We start from the raw sequence: 22,814 nt of genomic DNA on the forward strand, positions 1-22,814 counted from the left end.
AGGCAAATGCAAATTTCCCGTTCCCGCAACGACAAACGGGAAACCATCAATTTCAACCATTCTATTATGATAGGTGGACTTTTCTAGCCCTTCCACTCGAAATAAATAAACCAAACAATAACCCATATATATTACTCTTGTTCCGTCAACCTATAAATCGCCCTATTGGTTTAGCGAATATGTGCGAATTCAAATTTACCCTAGGACATTTACTAGGCCTTAGGCTAAAACGCTGCTGTTTCTCACAGTGAGCTGCAGGAGCAACAGTTATAAGGCTTGGGCCCCGGTGATGACACACACTATAATAAATCACAACGCTGAAGAGAACAAGGAGGTGGTGTTCAGTCCCTCTGATATGGACTTACGCAGGGTGGCGGGGCAATTCATCTAGGTGTATTGTGTGAGGGCCCCAGGCACATTCAACACGTCCCGCCTGCATACATTAGCTCCCATGATGTTGTAGTGCTATAGAGCGATTACCCATGGTAATACATATAGCCATTGTTTATCACAGAAAGCATTTCAGCTGATCAAAGATACCTGCCGGTGATAGTCCGTGTTGCTCTCATTTTCAAGGAGCTATCTTCTCATAATGCTACCGATGCTATTGTTCTGTGTAATATGTGGTAAGCCTATGGGGATCAGCCGTTGTGTACAAAACATTAGAAACACCTGCTCTTTCCATAGATTGACCAGGTGAATCCAGGTGAAAGATATGATCCATTATTGATGTCTCTTGTTTAATCCACTTCAATCTGTGTAGATGAAGGAGAGGAGACAGGTTAAAGAAGGATTTTAAGCCTTGAGACATGGAATGTGTATGTGGGCCATTCAGAGGGTGAATGGGCAAGACAAAAGTCATTTGAACGGGGTATGGTAGTAGGTGCACGGCGCAACGGTTTGAGTGTGTCAAGCACTGCAACGCTGCTGGGTTTTTCACACTCAACAGGTTCCCGTGTGTATCAATAATGGTTCACCACCTAAAGGACATCCAGCCAACTTGACACAACTGTGGGAAGCATTGGAGTCAACATTGGCTAGCATCCCTGTGGAACGCTTGCGACACCTTGTAGAATCCATGCCCTGACAAATTGAGGCCATTCTGAGGGCAAAAGGGGGTGCATGTCAATATTGGGAAGGTGTTCCTAATGTTTTGTACCCTCAGTTGTTCTTAGGAAGGATATTCACTGATCAGTCATTCTATCAGCAGCCTGGGGTTATAATATAAAATGAATCCAATAAACTTTAATCTATAATCAACATTTTTTCTTTTTTAAGGAAAAATAATAGAAATAAGTCTGACTGATTTTCCGGTCACATTTTTATACTATGTTTATGTATTTCTTTCAACTGGCATATAAAATCAATCAATAAAATCTCAGATTTTCAGTGGAGCCCATTTATTGTATGTTGCCTTTTCTTTATTGACTTTTGTTTTCGGCCAAATCCACTCATATGTTGTGTGTGTTAACATTACTTTATAGTTAGTTTTGTGACCAACACATTTACACAGGCAGCCCACTTCTGATCTTTTTCTATTACTTGGTATTTTGACCATCAGATCAGCTCTTTTGCCCATAATTGGGAAAAAGATCAGAATTGGGCTGCCTGTCTAAACGCACTCATATTCCCTTAGGCACACAATGGATAATGTGACTGGTGAGGTGAGTTGTTATCCAGGGGCACCACCTGGTGGTGAAGGCTAAAGCATTTCACTGGAAATGACCATGCACTAGAACAAATCAAACAAGGCAGGTAAAGAATTTACTGTAACTGGTCTCCAACCCCATTCAAAACGGTATGTATTTAATGGAAGGCGAATAAGTCTAATTATAACCAGTTCAATTCAATGGCGGTAGTGAAACTGCTACAAATCCATAATCCCCAAAATGTGTTGCTTTTCTATGATTGTTTTCAGCAGATGTGTATTACATTTCCACTGTTTAAAGTACCAAGGTTATGGTGATGTTGTAGTATTTTGATTGTCTCTCACATATTATTAAATCAGATTACGATTCATGTGGGAGTTTTATTCAAATTGAGACAGAGGTATTAAAACCACATCAAAAGACACAAAAATACAAACAATTTGTTATGAGATACTGATAATAGTTCTTAGAGGGAACATCTTCAACCAAGCGTTCATCCCCTCTTTCTCCCTTTGACTCATTTTAACCCTCCCGACCCACCCGATCATCGTCTCTCCCAACCATCCCGCTCACTAGCCCTCCCTCCCGCTCTCTCATTGTCCATCTCTCCCTCCCTTCCTCTCCACCTCCCTCTCCTCTATTGCGTGGGTAGGGTCTGTGTCTTGCCTCCCACGGTGGTGAGCTGCATCAGACTGCCCGATGCTGGACGATCTGCACCAGTGGCCCAATTGAAGAAAGTTCTGGAAGACAGAAAAATAAGACTTTGAGAAAATAAGAAAAATAAGAGGATGAGACTATGGCGATAGCGTTGTCTAATGTTTAACTATAAAAAAGTGTTAAACAAAACAAAATCTATTTTATACTTGAGATTATTTAAAGAGGCCACCCTTGCCTTGATGACAGCTTTGCACACTCTTGGCGTTCTCTCAACCAGCTTCATGAGGTAGTCACCTAGAATGCATTTCAATTAACAGCTGTGCCTTGTTAAAAGTTAATTTGTCGAATTTCTATCCTTCTTAATGCATTTGAGCCAATTAGTTCTGTTGTGATAAGGTAGGGTTGGTATACAGAAGATTTGGTAAAAGACCAACTCCATATTATGGAAAGAATAGCTCAAATAAGCAAAGTGAAATGACAGTCCATCATTACTTTTAAGACATGGTCAGTCAATGCGGACCATTTCAAGAACTTTGAAAGTTTCTTCAAGTGCAGCCGCAAAAAACAATGTGCTTTGATGAAACTGGCTGTCATGAGGACCTCCACAGAAAAGGAAGACCCAGAGTTACCTCTGCTGCAGAGGATACGTTCATTAAAAGTTACCAGCCTCAGAAATTGCAGCCCAAATAAATGCTTTACCGAGTTCAAGTAACAGACACATCTCACCATCAACTGTTGAGAGGAGACTGCATGAATCAGGCCTTCGTGGTCAAATTGCTGCAAAGAAACCACTACTAAAGGACACCAATAATTAGAAGAGACTTGCTTGGGCAAGAAACACGAGCAATGGACATTAGACTTGTGGATATCTGTAATTTGGTCTGATGAGTCCAAATTTCAGACTTTTCATTCCAACCACCGTGTCTTTGTGAGACGCAGAGTAGGTGAACGGATGATCTCTGCATGTGTGGTTCCCACCGTGAAGCATGGAGGAGGAGGTGTGATGGTGCTTTGCTGGTGACACTAATCAGTGATTTATTTAGAATTCAAAGCACACTTAACCAGCATGGCTACCACAGCATTTTGCAGCAAAACACCATCCCATCTGGTTGCGGTTAATGGGACAATCATTTGTTTTTCAACAGGACAATGACCCAACACACCTACAGGCTGTGTAAGGGCTATTTGACCAAGAAGGAGAGTAATGAAGTGCTGTATCAGATGACCTGGCCTCCACAATCACCCAACCTTAACCCAATTGAGATGGTTTGGGATGAGTTGGACCGCAGAGTGATGGAAAAGCAGCCAACAAGTGCTCAGCATATGTGGGAACTCCTTCAAGACAGTTGGAAAAGCATTCCAGGTGAAGCTGGTTGAGAGAATGCCAAGAGTGTGCAAAGCTGTCATGAAGGCAAAGGGTGGCTAATTTGAAGAATCGCAAATATATTTTGATTTGTTTAACACTTTTTTGGTTAGTACAGGATTCCATATGTGTCATTTCATAGTTTTGATGTCTTCACTATTATTCTACAATGTGGAAAATAGTAAAAATAAAGAAAAACCCTTGAATGAGTAGGTGTGTCCAAACTTTTGACTGGTACTGTAGATGCAGTATCTCTGCGTCTCAGTGTGATTTGAGTTATCTTGTTAGCCAATTACCTATTTCAACAACAAATTTTCATGAGCTAGCCTATTCTAGTGATGTAGTCAAGTCACTAAACCTTGAGTCTAAGTTGAGTCCCAAGTCCCTTGTGTTCGAGGAAGAGTCCTAGTCAGAGTCTTTATACTCGAGTCACGAGTCCCTTGTTAGTGCTAAAAGCGAGACCTACTGTCTTGCACATTGGTAAGGCTAGGAGCCACAGTAGCTATCCGGCATGTGCTGTTGTAGCTAGCATGTTGAATTATGCAGTGGAGAGAGACTTTCAAATAAAATGACATTTCATTTGTCACATGCCCTGAATACAACAGGTGAAATGCTTACTTACAAACCCTTAAAAAATATATTTATATATTTTTTTTTTATACAACTTTTTATAAATTAAAGTATGAAAACAAGTTACACAATAAAATAACAATAACGAGGCTATAGAGTGCATTCGGAAAGTATTCAGACCCCTTGACTTTTTCCACATTTTGTTACGTTACAACCGTATTCTAAAATTGATGAAATCGTTTTTTTCCCCCACCTCATCAATCAACACACAATACCCCATAATGACAAAGCAAAAACAGGTTTTTAGAAAATGTTGCTAATTTATTACAAATAAAAACCTGACATTTACATAAGTATTCAGACCCTTTACTCAGTACTTTGTTAAAGCACCTTTGGCTGCGATTACAGGCTTGAGTCTTCTTGGGTATGATGCTTCAAGCTTGGCACACCTGTATTTGTGGAGTGGCTCTCATTCTGCTCTGCAAATCCCTGATGCTCTGTCAGGTTGAATAGGGAGTGTTGCTGCACAGCTATTTTCAAGTTTCTCCAGAGATGTCTGGGCTCTGGATGGGCCACTGAAGGACATTCAGAGACTTGCCCCGAAGCCACTCCTGCATTATCTTGGCTGTGTTCTTAGTGTCATTGTCCTGTTGGAAGGTGAACCTTCTCCCCAGTCTGAGGTCCTGAGCGCTCTGGAGCAGATTTTCATCAAGGATCTTTCTGTACTTTTCTCCGTTCATCTTTTCCTTGATTCTGACTAGTCTCCCAGTCCCTGCTGCTGAACAACATCCCCACAGCATGATGGTGCCACCACCATGCTTCACTGTAGGGATGGTGCCAGGCTTCCTCCAGACGTGACGCTTGGCATTCAGGCCAAAGGGTTCAATCTTGATTTCATCAGACCAGAGGATTTTATTTCTCATGGTCTGAGAGTCTTTAGGTGCCTTTTGGCAAACTCCAAGTGGGCTGTCATGTGTCTTTTAATGAGGAGTGGCTTCCGTCTTGCCGCTCTACCATTACAGCCTGATTGGTGGAGTGCTGCAGAGATGGTTGTCCTTCTGGAAGGTTCTCCCATCTCCACAGAGGAACTCTAGAGCTCTGTCAGAGTGACCATTGGGTTCTTGATCACCTCCCTGACCAAGGCCTTTCTCCACCGATTGGCCAGCTCTAGGAAGAGTCTTGATGGTTCTAAACATCCATTTAAGCATGATGGAGGCCACTGTGTGCTTGGGGAACTTCAATGCTGCAGACATTTTTTGGTACCCTTCCCAGATCAGTGTCTCGACACAATCCTGTCTTGGAGCTCTACGGACAATTCCGTCGACCTCATGGCTTGGTTTTTGCTCTGACATAAACTGTCAACTGTGGGACATCATATAGGACAGATGTGTGCCTTTCCAAATCATGTCCAATCAATAGAATTGACCACAGCTGGACTCCAATCAAGTTGTCGAAACATCTCCAGGATGATCAATGGAAACATGATGCACCTGTGCTCAATTTCGAGTGTCATAGCAAAGGGTCTGAATACTTATGTAAATAAGGTGTTTTTTTTATACATTTGCAAACATTTCTAAAAAAACAGTTTTCACGTTGTTGTTATGGGCTATTGTGTGCAGATTACTGAGAATATATATTTTTGAATCCATTTTCGAATAAGGCTGTAATGTAACAAAATGTGGAAAAAGTCAAGGGGTCTGAATACTTTCCGAAGGTACTGTATACAGGGGGTACCGGTACCGAGTCAATGTGCAGGGATACAGGTTAGTCGAGGTAATTGAGGTAATATGTCCATGTAGGTAGGGGTAAAGTGACTATGTATAGATAATAAACAGCGAGTACCAGCTATTTCTGACAACAAAGTCACCAATAGTCAAGTCTGAGTCCAAGTCGTGCCTGGCCATGCAGTCATAAGTGAACAGGGAGTACAGTCCGAGTCATCACTGGTTGAGTCAGAGTTGAGTCATGAGTCATAAAAATCCTGACTTGAGTCCGAGTCAAGCCTGAGTCCTGAACTCGAGTACTACAACACTGGCCTACTCGCATGTCAGTCAACATTCATACTCCAGTCCATCAAGCGGACATTTGAGAAGCAGCAGAGACTGTATCAAAGTGTTAATTGAATTGCCCTCTCCCATTGCTTCTATTTATACTTCCTGACCCTCATCTGTTTCTACTGTTAATCTGCAGGGTTAATGACATCCAACTATTCTGGGATTATAAAACTGGATAAAATCCCATCTAATCTCTACCATGGTACAGAGGAGAGACTGGAGACTCAGCGGTCTGTGTCTAAGATGACATGAATAGAGGAACACAAACTTTAGGGGCTCCATACGCTAGCTTAGAATAGACCCACAAAAAAAATGTATAGCTCATTTATGTTTGTGTATGTTAATTACATTTATATAGTTAACATTGCATTTACAACACATTTGGGCAAATCCTGAAAAGAGGATTTGTAAGTAATAGAAGCCAAGAGTATCCAAGTAATTTAAGATTGGAGATAATTAGTTGATATGTCCATCAAATTCATATTTTTATCACATTACAGTATTATTCAAACCATACATTTGGCTCTACATATCTTTTGGCAAGGTGTTGATTTTAACAATACAATTGAGTAGGCTATTTTCCAGCATTGCCATCTTCTGGCGAAATATTGGTATACAGCAATCTTCTTACAAATAAAAAGATTGATCAATGTATGACTATAATTATAGACAAGAGATGCATGTTCTTAACCCTGGAATACACCTAATGATGGTCTTAAAGCATAAATATACTGTACATTTAATTTTTAAGATCGAGATCAACTAAATATCAGATAAAACAAACGACCCATCATCCACCATATCACACTCACTCTGAAATGTACTCCAACGGTGTCCAGGAACCAAAGTCTGCATCAGGCATGAACTTCCTGTTCATCGGCGTATCCAAGGTTACCCTGTGTAATCAAGTCACATGATAGTGATCTGGCAGTCGTAGGAACTGACCTGAAGCCTGAGGATCTGGCTCTGGACTGATTGTACCAGCCCCATGTAAAGCCCCTTGTCTACATATTAAAACACAAAAGCAAAGCTAAAGCGTAGAGATGATATCTCTATTGTCTTATTTTCTGCCAGAGAGCATCCAACAACCTCTTTGATTTCACAGTTATATTTTGAGATGAGCAAGATAATTGCTACATAAACACTTACATATATTGAAATATGATTTTAGATATCTGTTGTATTAGTTGAATGTGCACAGTTGCAGTCTACAGTCTATTCAATGTGCACAGTTGCAGTGAACAAAGCACCCCTCATCCTATACGTATTGGTAGTGCAGAAGAACTGCAAGTCATGGGGGTAATGCTAACCATATGTGACAGCTATTAGTAGCCTGGCAGGTGGCCTCAGCCCAACCTCATGTAATTGGAATGTACTATAACAGAGCCCTGAGAATATTGACAATAAAACTCAGATACAGGCTTCTCATAGTGACATTGCAAAAAAAGTGCTTTACATGCATCAGTTAATCAATGAAACAGTGTAAACAGATCGCTGCTCATGAGGTGAATACGAGAGCGACTGAGGGAGTCTTCTTCCTTTAGCACAGGCAACCCTTTTCGATCCTCCCAGACATTGAGGTCAACTACACCCACAACTGTGACATCCCTCACAAAATAAACGATTTCCTTCTTTTCATTATTTACCCTTTGACCCCTGTTTCTGCCAAAAAAATTCAACTCCCAGCGACTTTCTAATGAGTGCAGGGTTTTCCTAATTAGGAAATAAACTTGGCAGGCGATCAGATGACTCACGGTAGTATGGCTACGGCCACACCTCCAGGAGGCATCCCACTGTCTTCTCCGGCTAGACTCTGACAGAGCTGGTGGACTGCTGCCTTGGCCATGCCATAGCCCACCATGCCTGAGGAGAGAAAGACAGAGGGATAAAGAGAGGGAGGGTGATCTAGGAGAGATGGTTGGATAGGTGAGTTGTCATTTATACAAACAGCCAAATCAGATAAGCAGAGAGAAAAACACCAATAAATCTCATCCTTATAACAAGGGACATGAAATATACACAATAAGTGTTACAAAGTAATACACAGTACCAGTCAAACGTTTGGACACACCTACTCATTACAGGGTTTTTCTTTATTTTTACTATTTTCTACATTGTAGAATAATAGTGAAGACATCAGAACTGTGAAATAACACATATGGAATCATGTAGCAAGCAAAAAAGTGTTAAACAAATCTTGAGACAATCAGTTGTGTTGTGACATGGTAGGGGTTGTATACAGAAGATAGCCCTATTTGGTAAAAGACCAAGTCCATATTATGACAAGAACAGCTCAAATAAGCAAAGAGAAACAACATTCTATCATTACTTTAAGACATGAATGTAAGTCAATCCAGAAAATGTCAAGAACTTTCTTCAAGTGCAGTCGCAAAAACCATTAAGCACTATTTTGAAACTGGCTCTCATGAGGACCGCCACAGGAAAGAAAGACCCAGAGTTACCTCTGCTGCAGAGGATAAGTTCATTAGAGTTACCAGCCTCAGAATTTGCAGCCCAAATAAATGCTTCACAGATTTCAAGTAACAGACACATCTCAACATCAACTGTTCAGAGGAGACTGGGTGAATCAGGCCTTTGTGGTCAAATGCAAAGAAACCACTACTAAAGGACACAAAAAAGAAGAGACTTACTTGGGCCAAGAAACACGAGCAATGGACATTAGACCGGTGGAAATCTGTCCTTTGGTCTGATGAGTCCAAATGTGAGATTTTTAGTTCTAACTGCTGTGTATTTGTGAGATGCAGTATAGGTGAACGGATGACCTCTGACTGTGTGGTTCCCACCATGAAGAATGGAGGAGGTAGTGTAATGGTGCTTTGCTGGTGACACGGTCAGTGATTTATTTAAAATTCAAGGCACACTTAACCAGCATGGCTACCACAGCATTCTGCAGCGAAACGCCATCCCATCTGGTTTGCGCTTAGTGGAACTATCATTTGTTTTTCAACAGGACAATGACCCAACACACCTACAGGCTGTGTAAGGGCTATTTGACCAAGAAAGAGAGTGATGGAATGCTGCATTAGATGACCTGGCCTCCACAATCACCCGACCTCAACCCAGTTGAGATGGTTTAGGATGAGTTAGACCGCAGAGTGAAGGGAAAGCAGCCGACAAGTGCTCAGGATGTGGGAACTCCTTTAAGACTGTTGGAAAAGCATTCCTGGTGAAGCTGGTTGAGAGAATGCCAAGTGTGCAAAGCTGTCATGAATGCGGCTAATTTGAAGAATCTAAAATATAAAGTATATTTTGATTTGTTTAACACTTTTTAGGTTAGTACATTATTCCATGTGTTTTATTTCATAGTTGATGTCTTCACTATTATTCTACCATGTAAAAAAACTAAAAATAAAGAAAAACCCTGGAATGAGTAGGTGTGTCCAAACTTTTGACTGGTCCTATATGTGATATTACAAACATACTATATTTTGAGGTCACCAGCTGAGGAAACTATGATGTAACATACATTCACAACACATTCCCTCTTCATATACTATGGACAAATATTCCAGGTGCTTTTGGATCACAGAATTTGCCGTTACAGTTCTATTGAGAGATGACTACTTGTTCCACAAGCATGCTTTTGATTTCCCTTCAATATTTGTGTTTGTAGCATCTGGAAACAATACGCAGCATTTTCCACGTAGAAACACGTCTTTGAAGAATGTAATATGCTCTCCCCACCCTCAAATAAAACAGAGGAGGCATGCCACAGCTACATTTGAAGAATGGACCAATGAGAGAAAGGGGTGGAGAGTTAGCTCTTCCTTAAATTGTTGTTCTCTCTCCAACATACTGTACTACTAAACTGAACTGGAACATATTTGAAATTAAATGGAACACATAGTTTTTCGTTGGGGAGAGACTGTCGTATTTGATTGCATAGATGTGCTACCAATTGGCGTTAGGATGGTTCATAGGAAGTGTGCTTAGAATCTATTTCCCCAAAGAGGATTAACAGACTTGCGTGCTGAATCACCCAAAGTTAAATCAATGTTATTTGACAGTTCAACCTCTCTTTTAAATCTAGGGTGAAGGATAAGGGTCATAGGGTGCTCACATGGTTAACTAACGTCAGTCTTTAACCCCAAATCAACCCATAAGCTTTTAGTCCACAATGGAATGTTTACAATGTAGCTTACTCTTCGTCTGCGTCTGGCTTTGTAAGACTAAGACACCACTGGAACCCAAACTGCCCAAAGGCAGTATATCAATATTGAGAACTCAGTAAATCAGACACACAAGTAGCTGGTAAAGTATTAAAGCTAGAATAAAGTTCAAATATAAGCACAGATAACCCCTAAACACATGCAATCTTTAAGCACTACTATTGTCATCCACTGTCTTGTTTTTCTGTCAATAGTACAGAGCATTTGTATTTTGAATAGGCCTTAGGCAATCAATGTTTGATAAGGCATGGGGGAAATGCTTTACCTACATTATAAAATGAAAAGTAGTTTTAAAGATGTATTTCTAAAACTCACACACTTCACCTAAAGGCAGCTCTGAGCATTACCTGAGGGGAAATACTGTAGAACCTTTTTTAATAAAAATAAATATTGGCTTACAGATTAGTTAAACTATAGGAAACATCCCCAAATAATATTAGACATACCACTGTCAAAATAAACCAATCCCCCTCAGGGAAATCTCTGCAATTTCCTGGCCTTTGTCTAGATTAGCACTAGATGCTACAGTAAGCTACATTGCAATAGGAGAACAGCACAGCACACTCTAACCATGTCCACATGTGCAGGACCCAAATTCTGCTGACTCATTCTCCTCCCCAATCTGACAGCCAATGAGAGCGGGAGCTTTGTAGCGACTGCTTATCAGGGATTTTAGGTGCCCTGGTGTCAGGAGTTGTATTGTTGTCAGGGCCATCATATGGGTAACACACCACACAGGGAATGGCATGGGTGCTTGGTCCTATAGGTACCTTCACATGCATACAGGGTTTAAAATATCAGACAGCATTGTGTGAAAAAACATAATAGGAACAATTTCTCTCCTCATAATTGTCCAACATCATGAAATATCACTATGTATATCATATTAAACATGTTACTCATATTTTAGTTCCTATGTCATAGGCTTATTTGTACCCATGGGTTACATGTTTTACAAAGTGTTTGATGACATAAGCTGCTATTTGTTTTGGCTGTTTAAATCGCGACGACAGTAGACAGTATGCCAAAGTCCCTCGAACATCAAAGTCGGAATGAAAGCGTGGTCAGAACAGAGGCACAAATCTAACAGGGTCAGCATGACAACATTACATGAGAAAATAGAATGCATAATATAATAAATTACAATACCAGTAGAATATTTTAGAACACCAGAAAAATAGAACACCAGTAGAGAGTAGAGGTCTTACCACTAGTGCCACCCAGTGATGCTTTAGCCCCAGCCAGAGTCAGCAGTCCCCCTTGCTTCAGGTGCACAGCAGCCAGATGGCTAGAGATGGTAGAGGTCCACACACTCTGCTTCCACATCATATCTGTGTTTTTGTACAAGTCTAAAACATACATACAGAAAGATAACCTTTTGTTTGAGGAGCAACATAGTAATAATGAATGAACACATAACTAAATAGAACATTATACAATGGAACGAACAAACAGCCTAAGGGGAAATTGGTTTTAAAGCATTCATATCAGTGTGTGTTCAAAATGAACTGATGATATCTCAGGAAAATGCTTTTGAACTCTGACCTTTTGAGCTGCAATTTCCTCCTGCCCATCCGCCTGCCACGCACAAGATGGCATCTACTTTCTGGTCCCCTAGCAACTGTGCCACATCTGCTGTCACCTGCAGCAAGAGAAAACCGTCTGTTACTAGAAAGGGCAAGACTCTGGCTGTTTTGCTAATATAACATTTTATTTGAATACATATTTTATCATTTGGAATGTCACCATGTCCTGTGTTTACAATGTGTTGACATCTAGCTGCCACAACGAAGAAATCAATTTAATCTTGCATTTTAAAAAGACACATTCAATATGGCAATGAATAGAATAGACCCCTATAGGCCTATGCGATAGCATAACCATTGAGCAAGAGTTTTCGACCGTGGCATAGAAATGACGGTAATTATCCAGCGTTTTGCAAATGGAAAGTCAATGATCGCTTCCCTTGACACAGGGATCATTCACTACGCCCAAACTGTCAACATCACAGAGGGAGCAGGTGAAAGCGCGCTCCTCCTACCTGCCCAGCTTGCTCGGTAAATGACTCGGATAACTTCACCAGCACGTTCGCGTTTGCCTCCTCATTGGCAACGATATCGATGCTGGCGACCCACTATTGTTGGAAAAGAAAGAAGCAATTGAAAATAGGATGATGGTGTCGAGCTATCCTGCAAAGTAGGCTATTTACTCAAAATGCAAGTGATGATATGTTTTCTGAAAGTTCTGGCCTGGCATCCTTCAACGTTTAAACGTCTTGATGATGACACTTTCATATGGATTCATTTCCTTTTCCTTGCTTCTTACCATAGCGTCTACTTAACATGTGGTTACTGCAAATAGACACCGTGGCAAGCAACAGCGCACACGATTTTGTATTTGTATTCTATATGTATTCTTTATTTTTTTAAATAAATAAACTATAGCACGCTACTCACCCATCCTTTAGATTTGAAGTGCTGAACAATTTTGCTACCTAGTGCGCCTCTTCCTCCGTAAACGAGTACCCGATTGGCAGCCATGCGTTCTTTACTATAAGCTTTAGCAATGATGATTATTTCACAAAACGCGACAGCTACCGCGGACAGAAAGATATATATATATATACAGTATATATATATAGGGAGAGAGAAGGAAGGAAAGAAAGAGTTACACCCACCCACAAGATTTAAAGAGACACACTCAGCACATCAAGAGGCGGATCCTCTAGTTCAGTAGTGTTCTACATTGTCAGACAATTCTGAGTGCATAGGTTACACCATAATGAAACTCAGTGGAGGGGTTGACACGAATAAGCGCCTTTAGAATTATACATGATTAACATGATTTAATGTAATCAATACTAATCATGAGTATGGGTTAATTGATACCAGGCTCCAACATGCACAAAGAAAGCCTCCACACCGTGACAAACTGTGAAATTGATCATGCATTTAATCCAGTGGTAAACACACACACACAGGGGCGAAAATCTGATATTAACTTTGGAGGGGACAATTACATGAAATTTTCTCAAGAGCAATTCCTGAGGGGGACACCAAAAGTAGTGCTGTAACACATAGCCTACATTGTAATATGGTAAATGTATATTGAGGAACCAAAGAAATAAGGTGTTTGCCGTACTCCTAACTACCGGTACCCAAAACTACACAATTAATCACAACAGCAATACCATTGCCTTTAACAAATCTTAGTTCAGTCACCAGTTTAAGTTGAGAGTGGGGGTATCCATGGCATTTTCCAATTATGTTCCTATTTTACAAGTAAAAAAAATTGAGAACCTTTCATAATGTTGCCAAACAAAGACTCAACAAACTTACCTGAGACTCCCTGTCTCTGCCAGTCTGTCCCTGCATATCTGTCCCCAACTCTGCTGTCTGTGTGCCATCTGTTGCCTGCTCTGCCTAATGACATCATTGTGAAACATTTCCATTAGAATTTCATTTCTTTCTTATGAACATTTTATCAACTAGTCTTTGAGATATTAGGCTACTAGGGTTCTTACTTTGCGTTTTGGTGTACTGAAAAATACTCTGATGTCTGTCTTTTATTTTTCTGCCATTTTTCTACCTGGCTGGCTGGCTGGCTGGCTACACACACACACCGTGTGTAAGTTATTTACAGTAGGAGATGGGCTTCTATCATCTTATCTTTTATCATTCTATTTGGGCTTCGGGCTTCGATCTAAAAGGTAGCTAGCAAATGTGAAACGGATTAAAATGACAAGAGTTGACAATTTTGTAGAGAGTTGTAATTTTAATAGTTTGTTTCATATTGGCTGGCTTCCAACAATAGCTGAATTTGCAAAGCTAGCGAGCACCAATTCCGTTTCAGTGGTGTTTGCTATAATCTTTGCTACCCGGGTTAAATAAAGGTGAAATAAAATAAATAAATAAAAGTTCCCAAGGGACAATTTAGCTTTTGCAACGAGACCATTAAATATATTTAAGACAATGGTAGAAGAGAGTGTAGTTCTGTTCAGTTTGGACTTCAGTTTATCGCTAACCTTATCGCAGGGACTTTGAAGCACTAACTTACATCATCTGCATGCTGATCTTGGAATAAATTGACGATAGCAAAGGTTCCATCTTTGACGAGGCCACATAAATGGAATAGGTACTAGCTAGCTTAATAGTTAATATTTGCGCGCTAGCTCTGCATATTCAGCTAGTGTGTGTGCGCGATTGACTGGATTAACCTCACGTCAGTTACGTTCATTGAGTGCCTTTCAGACAGTAGATACGACCCCTCTGTTACCTTGCCAACTAAGGAACTGGCAGTGGATCAAAACATTGTGAGGCAAAGGGTGGGGGGGTCGCAATCTTTTGAAACTTAAAAACGCGCTATTAAGTGTCTATAATCAGCACAATTGCTTTCATTGCGTATTATTAAAATTATTTAAATTACATAGTTATGTTTCAGTGATATATTGGGGGGGACAAATCATATTTTTCTAAGGATGGGGGGGTCGTGTCCCCCCGTTCCCCCCGGGATTTCCGCCCCTGCACACACACACACACACACACACACACACACACACACACACGATTATGTGTGTACTTATGTATTCAGATCAAAATCAACATACATTATTTGGACACAGTAACAGTGAGACGGCAACATCTTATGACACCAGCCTGGCCTGTGTGGGAACACGACCTTGTCATCCTGAGTACAGCGTGTTGGAATCTGTCACAGCGACACAGCTCATCGTAATGTCATCAAAGGATTTTCATGCTCTGGGATTTCACTCACAGTCAAACATACTAGATGTATCATTGCACGCTGATGGCGTATGGCCTAGCTTCTGCAGTAAATTGCACATCCAAGGAATACACATTTGAATCAACACCAGAAAATGAGACCGCAAAATTCCAAATGTATATTCGCATAGACTAATACTTGATCTCACGCCGCTTTGACCAGGTAATGTCTGTTACGACACATCCAATGGTGGTATGAAAGCATATTCCCATGTATTTTTCTATGATTTGTGCAGTTATTAAATAGCATGTGGTTTTTGTAGGATGCACTATTACGTAAAGTGATGATTATGATGTTGAACACACTGCTCAAAGGGAGTTGATCATTGTAGTTGCACTTCTTGACTTCAGCTGTTGTTAGGAGCAGTGGCAGAACTAGAATTTTATACATGGTGGGTCAAGGCTACTTCAGGGGGTCCATAGACCATGACAGAAAATTAGTGTGTAACCCTGACCTGGCATCTAAGGAGCATGAATGAATCCTATGATTGCTGATTAGAGGTAGAAGTGATAATTCACTTAATACGGAGTTCTTCAATGTGGCAGATGGTGTGGTCCAAAAGGGTTACTTCACTAGAATTCTTTAACATACTATGAATAGCCAGTGTCTCTACCTCGGAACTGCAGCTAAATTTCTTTGTCTCACTCACACTCACTCACTCTCACTCACTCACACTCTCACTCTCACTCACACTCACACACTCACACACACACACACACACACACACACACACACACACACACACATATTCCCTGTGGCTCAGTTGGTAGAGCATGGTGTGTGCAACGCCAGGGTTGTGGGTTCAATTCCCACGGGGGGCCAGTTCAAAAAAAAAAATATATGCTTGAAATTAAATGTATGAAATGTATGCGTTCACTACTGTAAGTCGCTCTGGATAAGAGCGTCTGCTAAATGACTAAAATGTAATTCTGGAGAGACTTGGGTCACTCTGTTTTCATGAATATATAATCTGGGTCTATAAGTGTTGAACATCCAAAATATGTTCAGAAAATAAAGCTCAAGCACCAAAGAGATAACATAGCATTTGTGTGTTACATAAATGTCATAGTTTATTTACAAAAAAGTACATTTACACAAAAACACACTGCAATTTCACATATCAGGTATCAAGCAGAAATGCACTTGAAAAATAAAAATACATTTTGGTGTCCATCAATATTACAAACTTGTATCATATTTATGCTCATATATACACTGCTCAAAAAATAAAGGGAACACTTAAACAACACAATGTAACTCCAAGTCAATCACACTTCTGTGAAATCAAACTGTCCACTTAGGAAGCAACACTGATTGACAATACATTTCACATGCTGTTGTGCAAATGGAATAGACAACAGGTGGAAATTATAGGCAATTAGCAAGACACCCCCAATAAAGGAGTGGTTCTGCAGGTGGGGACCACAGACCACTTCTCAGTTCCTATGCTTCCTGGCTGATGTTTTGGTCACTTTTGAATGCTGGCGGTGCTTTCACTCTAGTGGTAGCATGAGACGGAGTCTACAACCCACACAAGTGGCTCAGGTAGTGCAGCTCATCCAGGATGGCACATCAATGCGGGCTGTGGCAAGAAGGTTTGCTGTGTCTGTCAGCGTAGTGTCCAGAGCATGGAGGCGCTACCAGGAGACAAGCCAGTACATCAGGAGACGTGGAGGAGGCCGTAGGAGGGCAACAACCCAGCAGCAGGACCGCTACCTCCGCCTTTGTGCAAGGAGGAGCAGGAGAAGCACTGCCAGAGCCCTGCAAAATGACCTCCAGCAGGCCACAAATGTGCATGTGTCTGCTCAAACGGTCAGAAACAGACTCCATGAGGCTGGTATGAGGGCCCGACGTCCACAGGTGGGGGTTGTGCTTACAGCCCAACTCCATGCAGGACGTTTGGCATTTGCCAGAGAACACCAAGATTGGCAAATTCGCCACTGGTGCCCTGTGCTCTTCACAGATGAAAGCAGGTTCACACTGAGCACATGTGACAGACGTGACAGAGTCTGGAGACGCCGTGGAGAACGTTCTGCTGCCTGCAACATCCTCCAGCATGACCGGTTTGGCGGTGGGTCAGTCATGGTGTGGGGTGGCATTTCTTTGGGGGGCCGCACAGCCCTCCATGTGTTCGCCAGAGGTAGCTTGACTGCCATTAGGTACCGAGATGACATCCTCAGACACCTTGTGAGACCATATGCTGGTGCGGTTGGCCCTGGGTTCCTCCTAATGCAAGACAATGCTAGACCTCATGTGGCTGGAGTGTGTCAGCAGTTCCTGCAAGAGGAAGGCATTGATGCTATGGACTGGCCCGCCCGTTCCCCAGACCTGAATCCAATTGAGCACATCTGGGATATCATGTCTCGCTCCATCCACCAACGCCACGTTGCACCACAGACTGTCCAGGAGTTGGCGGATGCTTTAGTCCAGGTCTGGGAGGAGATCCCTCAGGAGACCATCCGCCACCTCATCAGGAGCATGCCCAGACGTTGTACGGAGGTCATACAGGCACGTGGAGGCCACACACACTATTGAGCCTCATTTTGACTTGTTTTAAGGACATTACATCAAAGTTGGATCAGCCTGTAGTGTGGTTTTCCACTTTAATTTTGAGTGTGACTCCAAATCCAGACCTCCATGGGTTGATAAATTGGATTTCCATTGATTATTTTTGTGTGATTTTGTTGTCAGCACATTCAACTATGTAAAGAAAAAAGTATTTAATAAGATTATTTCTTTCATTCAGATCTAGGATGTGTTGTTTAAGTGTTCCCTTTATTTTTTTGAGCAGTATATTATGTTAGCTAATAGCAAAGAAAAGTTTTGGAATTGGCCTAATCAAGACCAAATTAAATCTGTGTGACATGATAACCTTTGGATTGATCATTTTAGAATGTCAGTGTACTAGCTAGTACACAGTGCAGGTTTTAATCATGACCAGAGGGACCGCCTAAGTGTCAAATTAGCCTAGGTAGATTTAAAACAGCATAATTCTGCAGTTCTGGTGAGAACTGGCAAAATGTTTCACAAACTCATCCATGTTGAGGGAGTGTGCCCTCCTTGACTCAACACTGAGAATTCTGAGGTGACTTAACCTGTCATCAACCATTGTTGTCCTAAGGTGGGTTTTAAATCAGTTTTAAAGCTGAAGCAGTGCTCTGAAGCACTGCAACACTCTCGCAAGAAGCACGGGTGACTGGTGTAACAACAGAAATCTTACAAAGTCGAAATAGCGCATGGAAGACCTCTTTATGAGGTTCTAGAAACACAACAAAGTCAAGGAGAGTAGACGGTCTGTTCCTTCCACTTTTCTCTCTCCTATCAAGAAGCTGCTTGGTTTGATGAACCTCATGTTTGAGGTCCTCTAAATCTGACTCAAAGGTCTGAGCGAAGGCAAACAGAGGCTCCTCATTCAAGAATGTTGTACTCTTTGGGTTGAGAGACTGGACCCCTTGCATTATCTCGCAATTCTTCTTTGAAAAACGCCTCTGCAGCTCAGCTGTGTGACTGTCAAGCACCTGATAAAAGATAGCTCTTTGGAAGCTCTCACCATGACTTTGGTCACTATGTTTTTGTCCTACATTGCTCATCATCAATGAGTCGTGAAATCTTAAGCTTGTTTTAGGCTGTCTTTTACACACTGTTTGTACACTTATTTTGCAGTGCTCCGCAGTCTCTTCAACCTCTTTCCATAGTTCTCCAAAGTAACCCTCACTTCTGTAGTCCTGTAATGTGTCTGTAAAAGCACCTACTAGATCCACAACCCTTGCTAGGCCAAGAGAGCTTGATTGGAGCATGTCAGAAAGACATTTGGCATCACCAAGCACTTTATAAAAGGTAACCAAAAGCCCTATGAAATGTAAATCAATCTGAGAAAGAAGGCCCCTTGCCTCCACTGATCCATCACCACTATTTTCAAGTGTGATATCCTGTAGCGCTCTCAGAACTGCTGGAAGCCTGTCCCTCAGATTACGGCATGCCATGTATCTACATGCCCACCTTACATCCGTAAGTCTCTGCAGTTCCCTGAGCTGCTGGTGTGGATACAGCTTTTTCTGAACTGGAAGCCACTTGAGATGAACATACGAGCCAGATACAAAGTTATAAAGCTTCAGCAGGAGAACAAAAAAGTGAACTGCCTCAGGCACTGATTTTATAGCATCGACAAGAACCAAATTCAAACAATGAGCATTACAGTGCACATAAAATGCACATTTTGCACTGTTTTTAATCCGTGCAGACACACCAGAATGCTTTCCGCTCATGACGGCTGCACCATCATAGCCTTGCACCACAAGATTATTTCTGTATTCCAGACCATGTTTTTCAAGGCAATCAATTATCATTTTAGTGAGACCTGCAGCATCAAAGCTTTCAGCTGACTGAAAGTGTAACAAGCTTTTGTGGATGGTCTCGTTGTAACAGTACCTCACAACTAAAGACATTTGTTCTTTTTTCTTTAAATCTCTGGTTTCATCTGCAATTACACTAAAAACTTCACTTTCTTTTACTTCTCTTATTATTTCACTCTGTACCATCTCAGCTCAGCCCTCAAGAACTTTGTTCTGGATTTAGTGGCTTGTGTACATAGCATTGCCACATGCATTCATCCTTTTCTCTATGAGAGGGTCATGCTTTGCTATTTCTTCTAGGATTGTCAAAAAATGACCCTTGTTGTGAGAGTCATCAAACTCTCGATGACCTCTCTGCGCTATAGTTTGAGTGGCAGTTAATAGGAGCACATCTGCAATTGTTTTAATGTAAGTACTTCTGTTTGAAAGCCCTTTTCCTAGTACCATGCTGAGTTCTGGGAAATGTTTTCAAACACGGCTGTACAGGACCCTCTTCTCTGGATCTTGAAATGTCTGAAATACATGTTAAATAATGTGTCATATCTCTATGGAAATGTAGAATTAAGGGATCCACAAGATTAGATACTAACAGCTACTACTGTAACTAAAATGTGTAGTTTAAAGTATATGGCCTGGCCTACCATTGGGTCCTTTTGGAACAGCATATATGATGCTTGATGCGGTTGGGAGGGGCTGGATGAAATCTCCTTGCAGCTTTGGCTCACTGTCTTGCTCAGAGCCAGAGGTCTCTGTGTCGTCCCTTGATACATCTATTACATTAAAATAACACAAAGACCATTAGTGTATAATCACAATACAAATGCCACAGCCATCAAAACAAGAACACACATGAATCAACAACCAACATTTTAAAGTGAGGCTTAATCTGACAAAATCATCTATAACAAGCTGAAGCTTAATTTAAATTCTGAACTGGCCTGGTGGTGGAAGACTGGGCCCTGACCACACTGACTCTGACTAGCCTCAGGTAGGGAGCTGCTCTGACCTGGTGGTGGTAGACTGGGTCCTTGTGAAGTCTGACCACACTGACTCTAGCCTCAGGTAGGGAGCTGCTCTGGGGTCCGGTGGTGATGCAAGGGCTGGGGTCTGTTTGCACCTGATCTGCCTGTTTGTGCTTCTTTAAAAAGAAGTCTTATATCTCGCCCTTTCTTTTCATGTTTAATTGACCCTATGCAAAAATAAGACAGTCTATGGTTACATCTAAGCATCCAATTACCCACATTTTAGTCCAATCTCAATCTTAATTACAAATCTCCATTATCATAACTGTACCTTTAAAAACAACTACCAACCTAAATGACTAGTTAGATCATGGCTAGCCCTACTCTGCAGTAAGTAACTTAGCTAGCTATACTTTCTTACACCTTTACGATAGCAAACAGGCTATCTGAAAATTGTGGTAATCTTTTGAGTAACGTTAACAGATTGATAATAACAATTGTTCGTTTTGAGTCCAAGTACGAAAATCTAACTGAGTTAATGGATTTCCAATTGATGAAGGTTAACTTTCTGAACAGTGAGGGCGGTAGCCTAATAGTTACCCCCACATTAGCTAAACATTCGTATACTGTATATTATATAGTACATGTATATTATGACACTGCACTGTATATGCGTGTATTACTAGCACAGATTTAAACATAATGTTACGCTAAATTGGGAACCGATCTCTGTTATCTCATTAACTGTCTGTTAACGGGGCCAAAGGTCCGACGTTAACTTACACAGCGACTCAACTTTCGTAAAAGTTGTTCAGGAAACCTAAACCCGATGCTTAACCTTAAAACTTACTTCAAATATGACGCTTTCGCCAATCGTGAAGAGAGCTCGTGGAGCTGTGATAATATTCTCTCTTCTTCTTCTTCTTCTTCTTCTTCTCTTCTTATTCGTCTCTTCTTATTCTCTCTTCTTATTCTTATTCTTATTCTTCTTAATATTCCAATCTATTTCTGCTTTAGCCAAGTCCTGCGTCATCACAAACAGACTTCCACCCAGGCTATCATTAATCCAAGTTAAATAGCATTATGTGGTTGTCAAAAGGCTTAAGTCTGGACACACCGTTAAAGGGTAAATTAAATGGACAATAATTAGATATGAAATTGTGTATTTTGAAGACCCGCCACTTCTTCAGTTTGACCACTAGATGTCATCAAAAGACATTGATACAATTATTCAGAATGTAAGCACAATATGGATTTCATGATCAACAAAGGCAAAAAAAGTGTTAACTCTCAAGAAGAGATAAAAAAAATGGCCTCAGGGATCAAAGGACTTAATAAAAAAAATAAAAAGTGTATAACCTTTTCCAGTTTGATAGCTTTTGTCTTATGCTGGCATACTAATATATTTACCAAGCATTAGGCCCTACCAGTTTTATAGAGATGACTTACTAATAGATAGAAATATGTCAAGCTAGTTAGGCCTACAGCCCAATGGTCTACAGGTGAATTGACCTTTCATATTGTGAGGTAGGCCGTCGCAGTAAGGTGGCAGACAAGGAAAGCCGGTGCAAGTCCCCACGATGAATATCTCAAAACATATTAACGGCTAAGGAGGGGAATGAGCTGACGAGACAGTGGCGACTGTGTAAGGTATATACAACAAAAATAACAAACAGGATGTTGAAACAATAACCAACTGACATGAATTAAATAATACATTATTTTCATTATTTCCCCAAAAAACGAAAATATATATATTTTTTAAGGAACTAAGTCCGGCGTTAAACATACTCTTGAAAGTTGTAATAGTAGAATGCACAACATGTTAGTCATTGCAGACCTTAGAGAGCTATTTATGACTTGTCAGAAATGCCCAGATCAACTAGCCCACGTCAGCTAATGTTTTTTATTTCGTTTTTTTAGCCCATAGATTATGTTGTAAATTTTTTGTCACTTAAATATCACATGAATAGAAATTAGACATGGCAAAATGTATAGAATTGCAAGAAAATTGGCTTTAAAACTGCATCATTTTCTTTCCACCCCATGACAAAATGTGTAGAATTGCAGGAAATAAGCTTTAAACATGCAAAATTCTGTCCACCAACAAGATGGGTGTGATCAGTTTGTGTCATGAACAGTGCTAAACAGTGTTCCGTAATGCTGGAATGGGGCCCCAAGTGAAAAAGTTTGGGAACCCCTGCCCTAACACACAGCCCTGAAAATCATAGTTTA

General features: G+C 40.9%; 2 protein-coding genes across 4 annotated transcripts; both read right to left on the minus strand.

Annotated features, from left to right (window-relative positions):
- Nucleotides 1-2,009: 2,009 nt before the first annotated feature.
- On the minus strand, nt 2,010-13,234 carry LOC106611553 (dihydropteridine reductase). Of its 2 annotated transcripts, XM_014211878.2 has the most exons (7): nt 12,940-13,234; nt 12,525-12,617; nt 12,029-12,125; nt 11,692-11,832; nt 8,048-8,156; nt 7,106-7,189; nt 2,010-2,389 (listed from the first exon to the last, which is right to left on the minus strand). In XM_014211878.2, exons 1-7 carry the CDS (start codon nt 13,021-13,023, stop codon nt 2,287-2,289), a joined length of 711 nt encoding a protein of 236 aa, XP_014067353.1. In that variant the 5' UTR covers nt 13,024-13,234; the 3' UTR covers nt 2,010-2,286. The 2 variants fall into 2 exon arrangements, with proteins under 2 accessions (XP_014067353.1, XP_014067355.1); XM_014211880.2 differs by lacking the exon at nt 12,525-12,617 and having other exon boundaries at nt 12,940-13,161.
- Nucleotides 13,235-18,039: 4,805 nt separating this feature from the next.
- On the minus strand, nt 18,040-21,714 carry LOC106611498 (52 kDa repressor of the inhibitor of the protein kinase-like). 2 transcript variants are annotated; one of them, XM_014211762.2, is made up of 4 exons: nt 21,430-21,714; nt 20,624-20,806; nt 20,259-20,387; nt 18,040-20,130 (listed from the first exon to the last, which is right to left on the minus strand). In XM_014211762.2, the coding sequence occupies exon 4, from the start codon at nt 19,801-19,803 to the stop codon at nt 18,394-18,396; it is 1,410 nt and encodes a 469-aa protein (XP_014067237.2). In that variant the 5' UTR covers nt 19,804-20,130; nt 20,259-20,387; nt 20,624-20,806; nt 21,430-21,714; the 3' UTR covers nt 18,040-18,393. The 2 variants fall into 2 exon arrangements, with proteins under 2 accessions (XP_014067237.2, XP_045543028.1); XM_045687072.1 differs by lacking the exon at nt 20,624-20,806.
- Nucleotides 21,715-22,814: the final 1,100 nt, after the last annotated feature.

The sequence above is a fragment of the Salmo salar genome, chromosome ssa09 (genome assembly GCF_905237065.1).
Source record: "Salmo salar chromosome ssa09, Ssal_v3.1, whole genome shotgun sequence".
In the NCBI taxonomy this organism is placed as follows: Eukaryota; Metazoa; Chordata; class Actinopteri; order Salmoniformes; family Salmonidae; genus Salmo; species Salmo salar.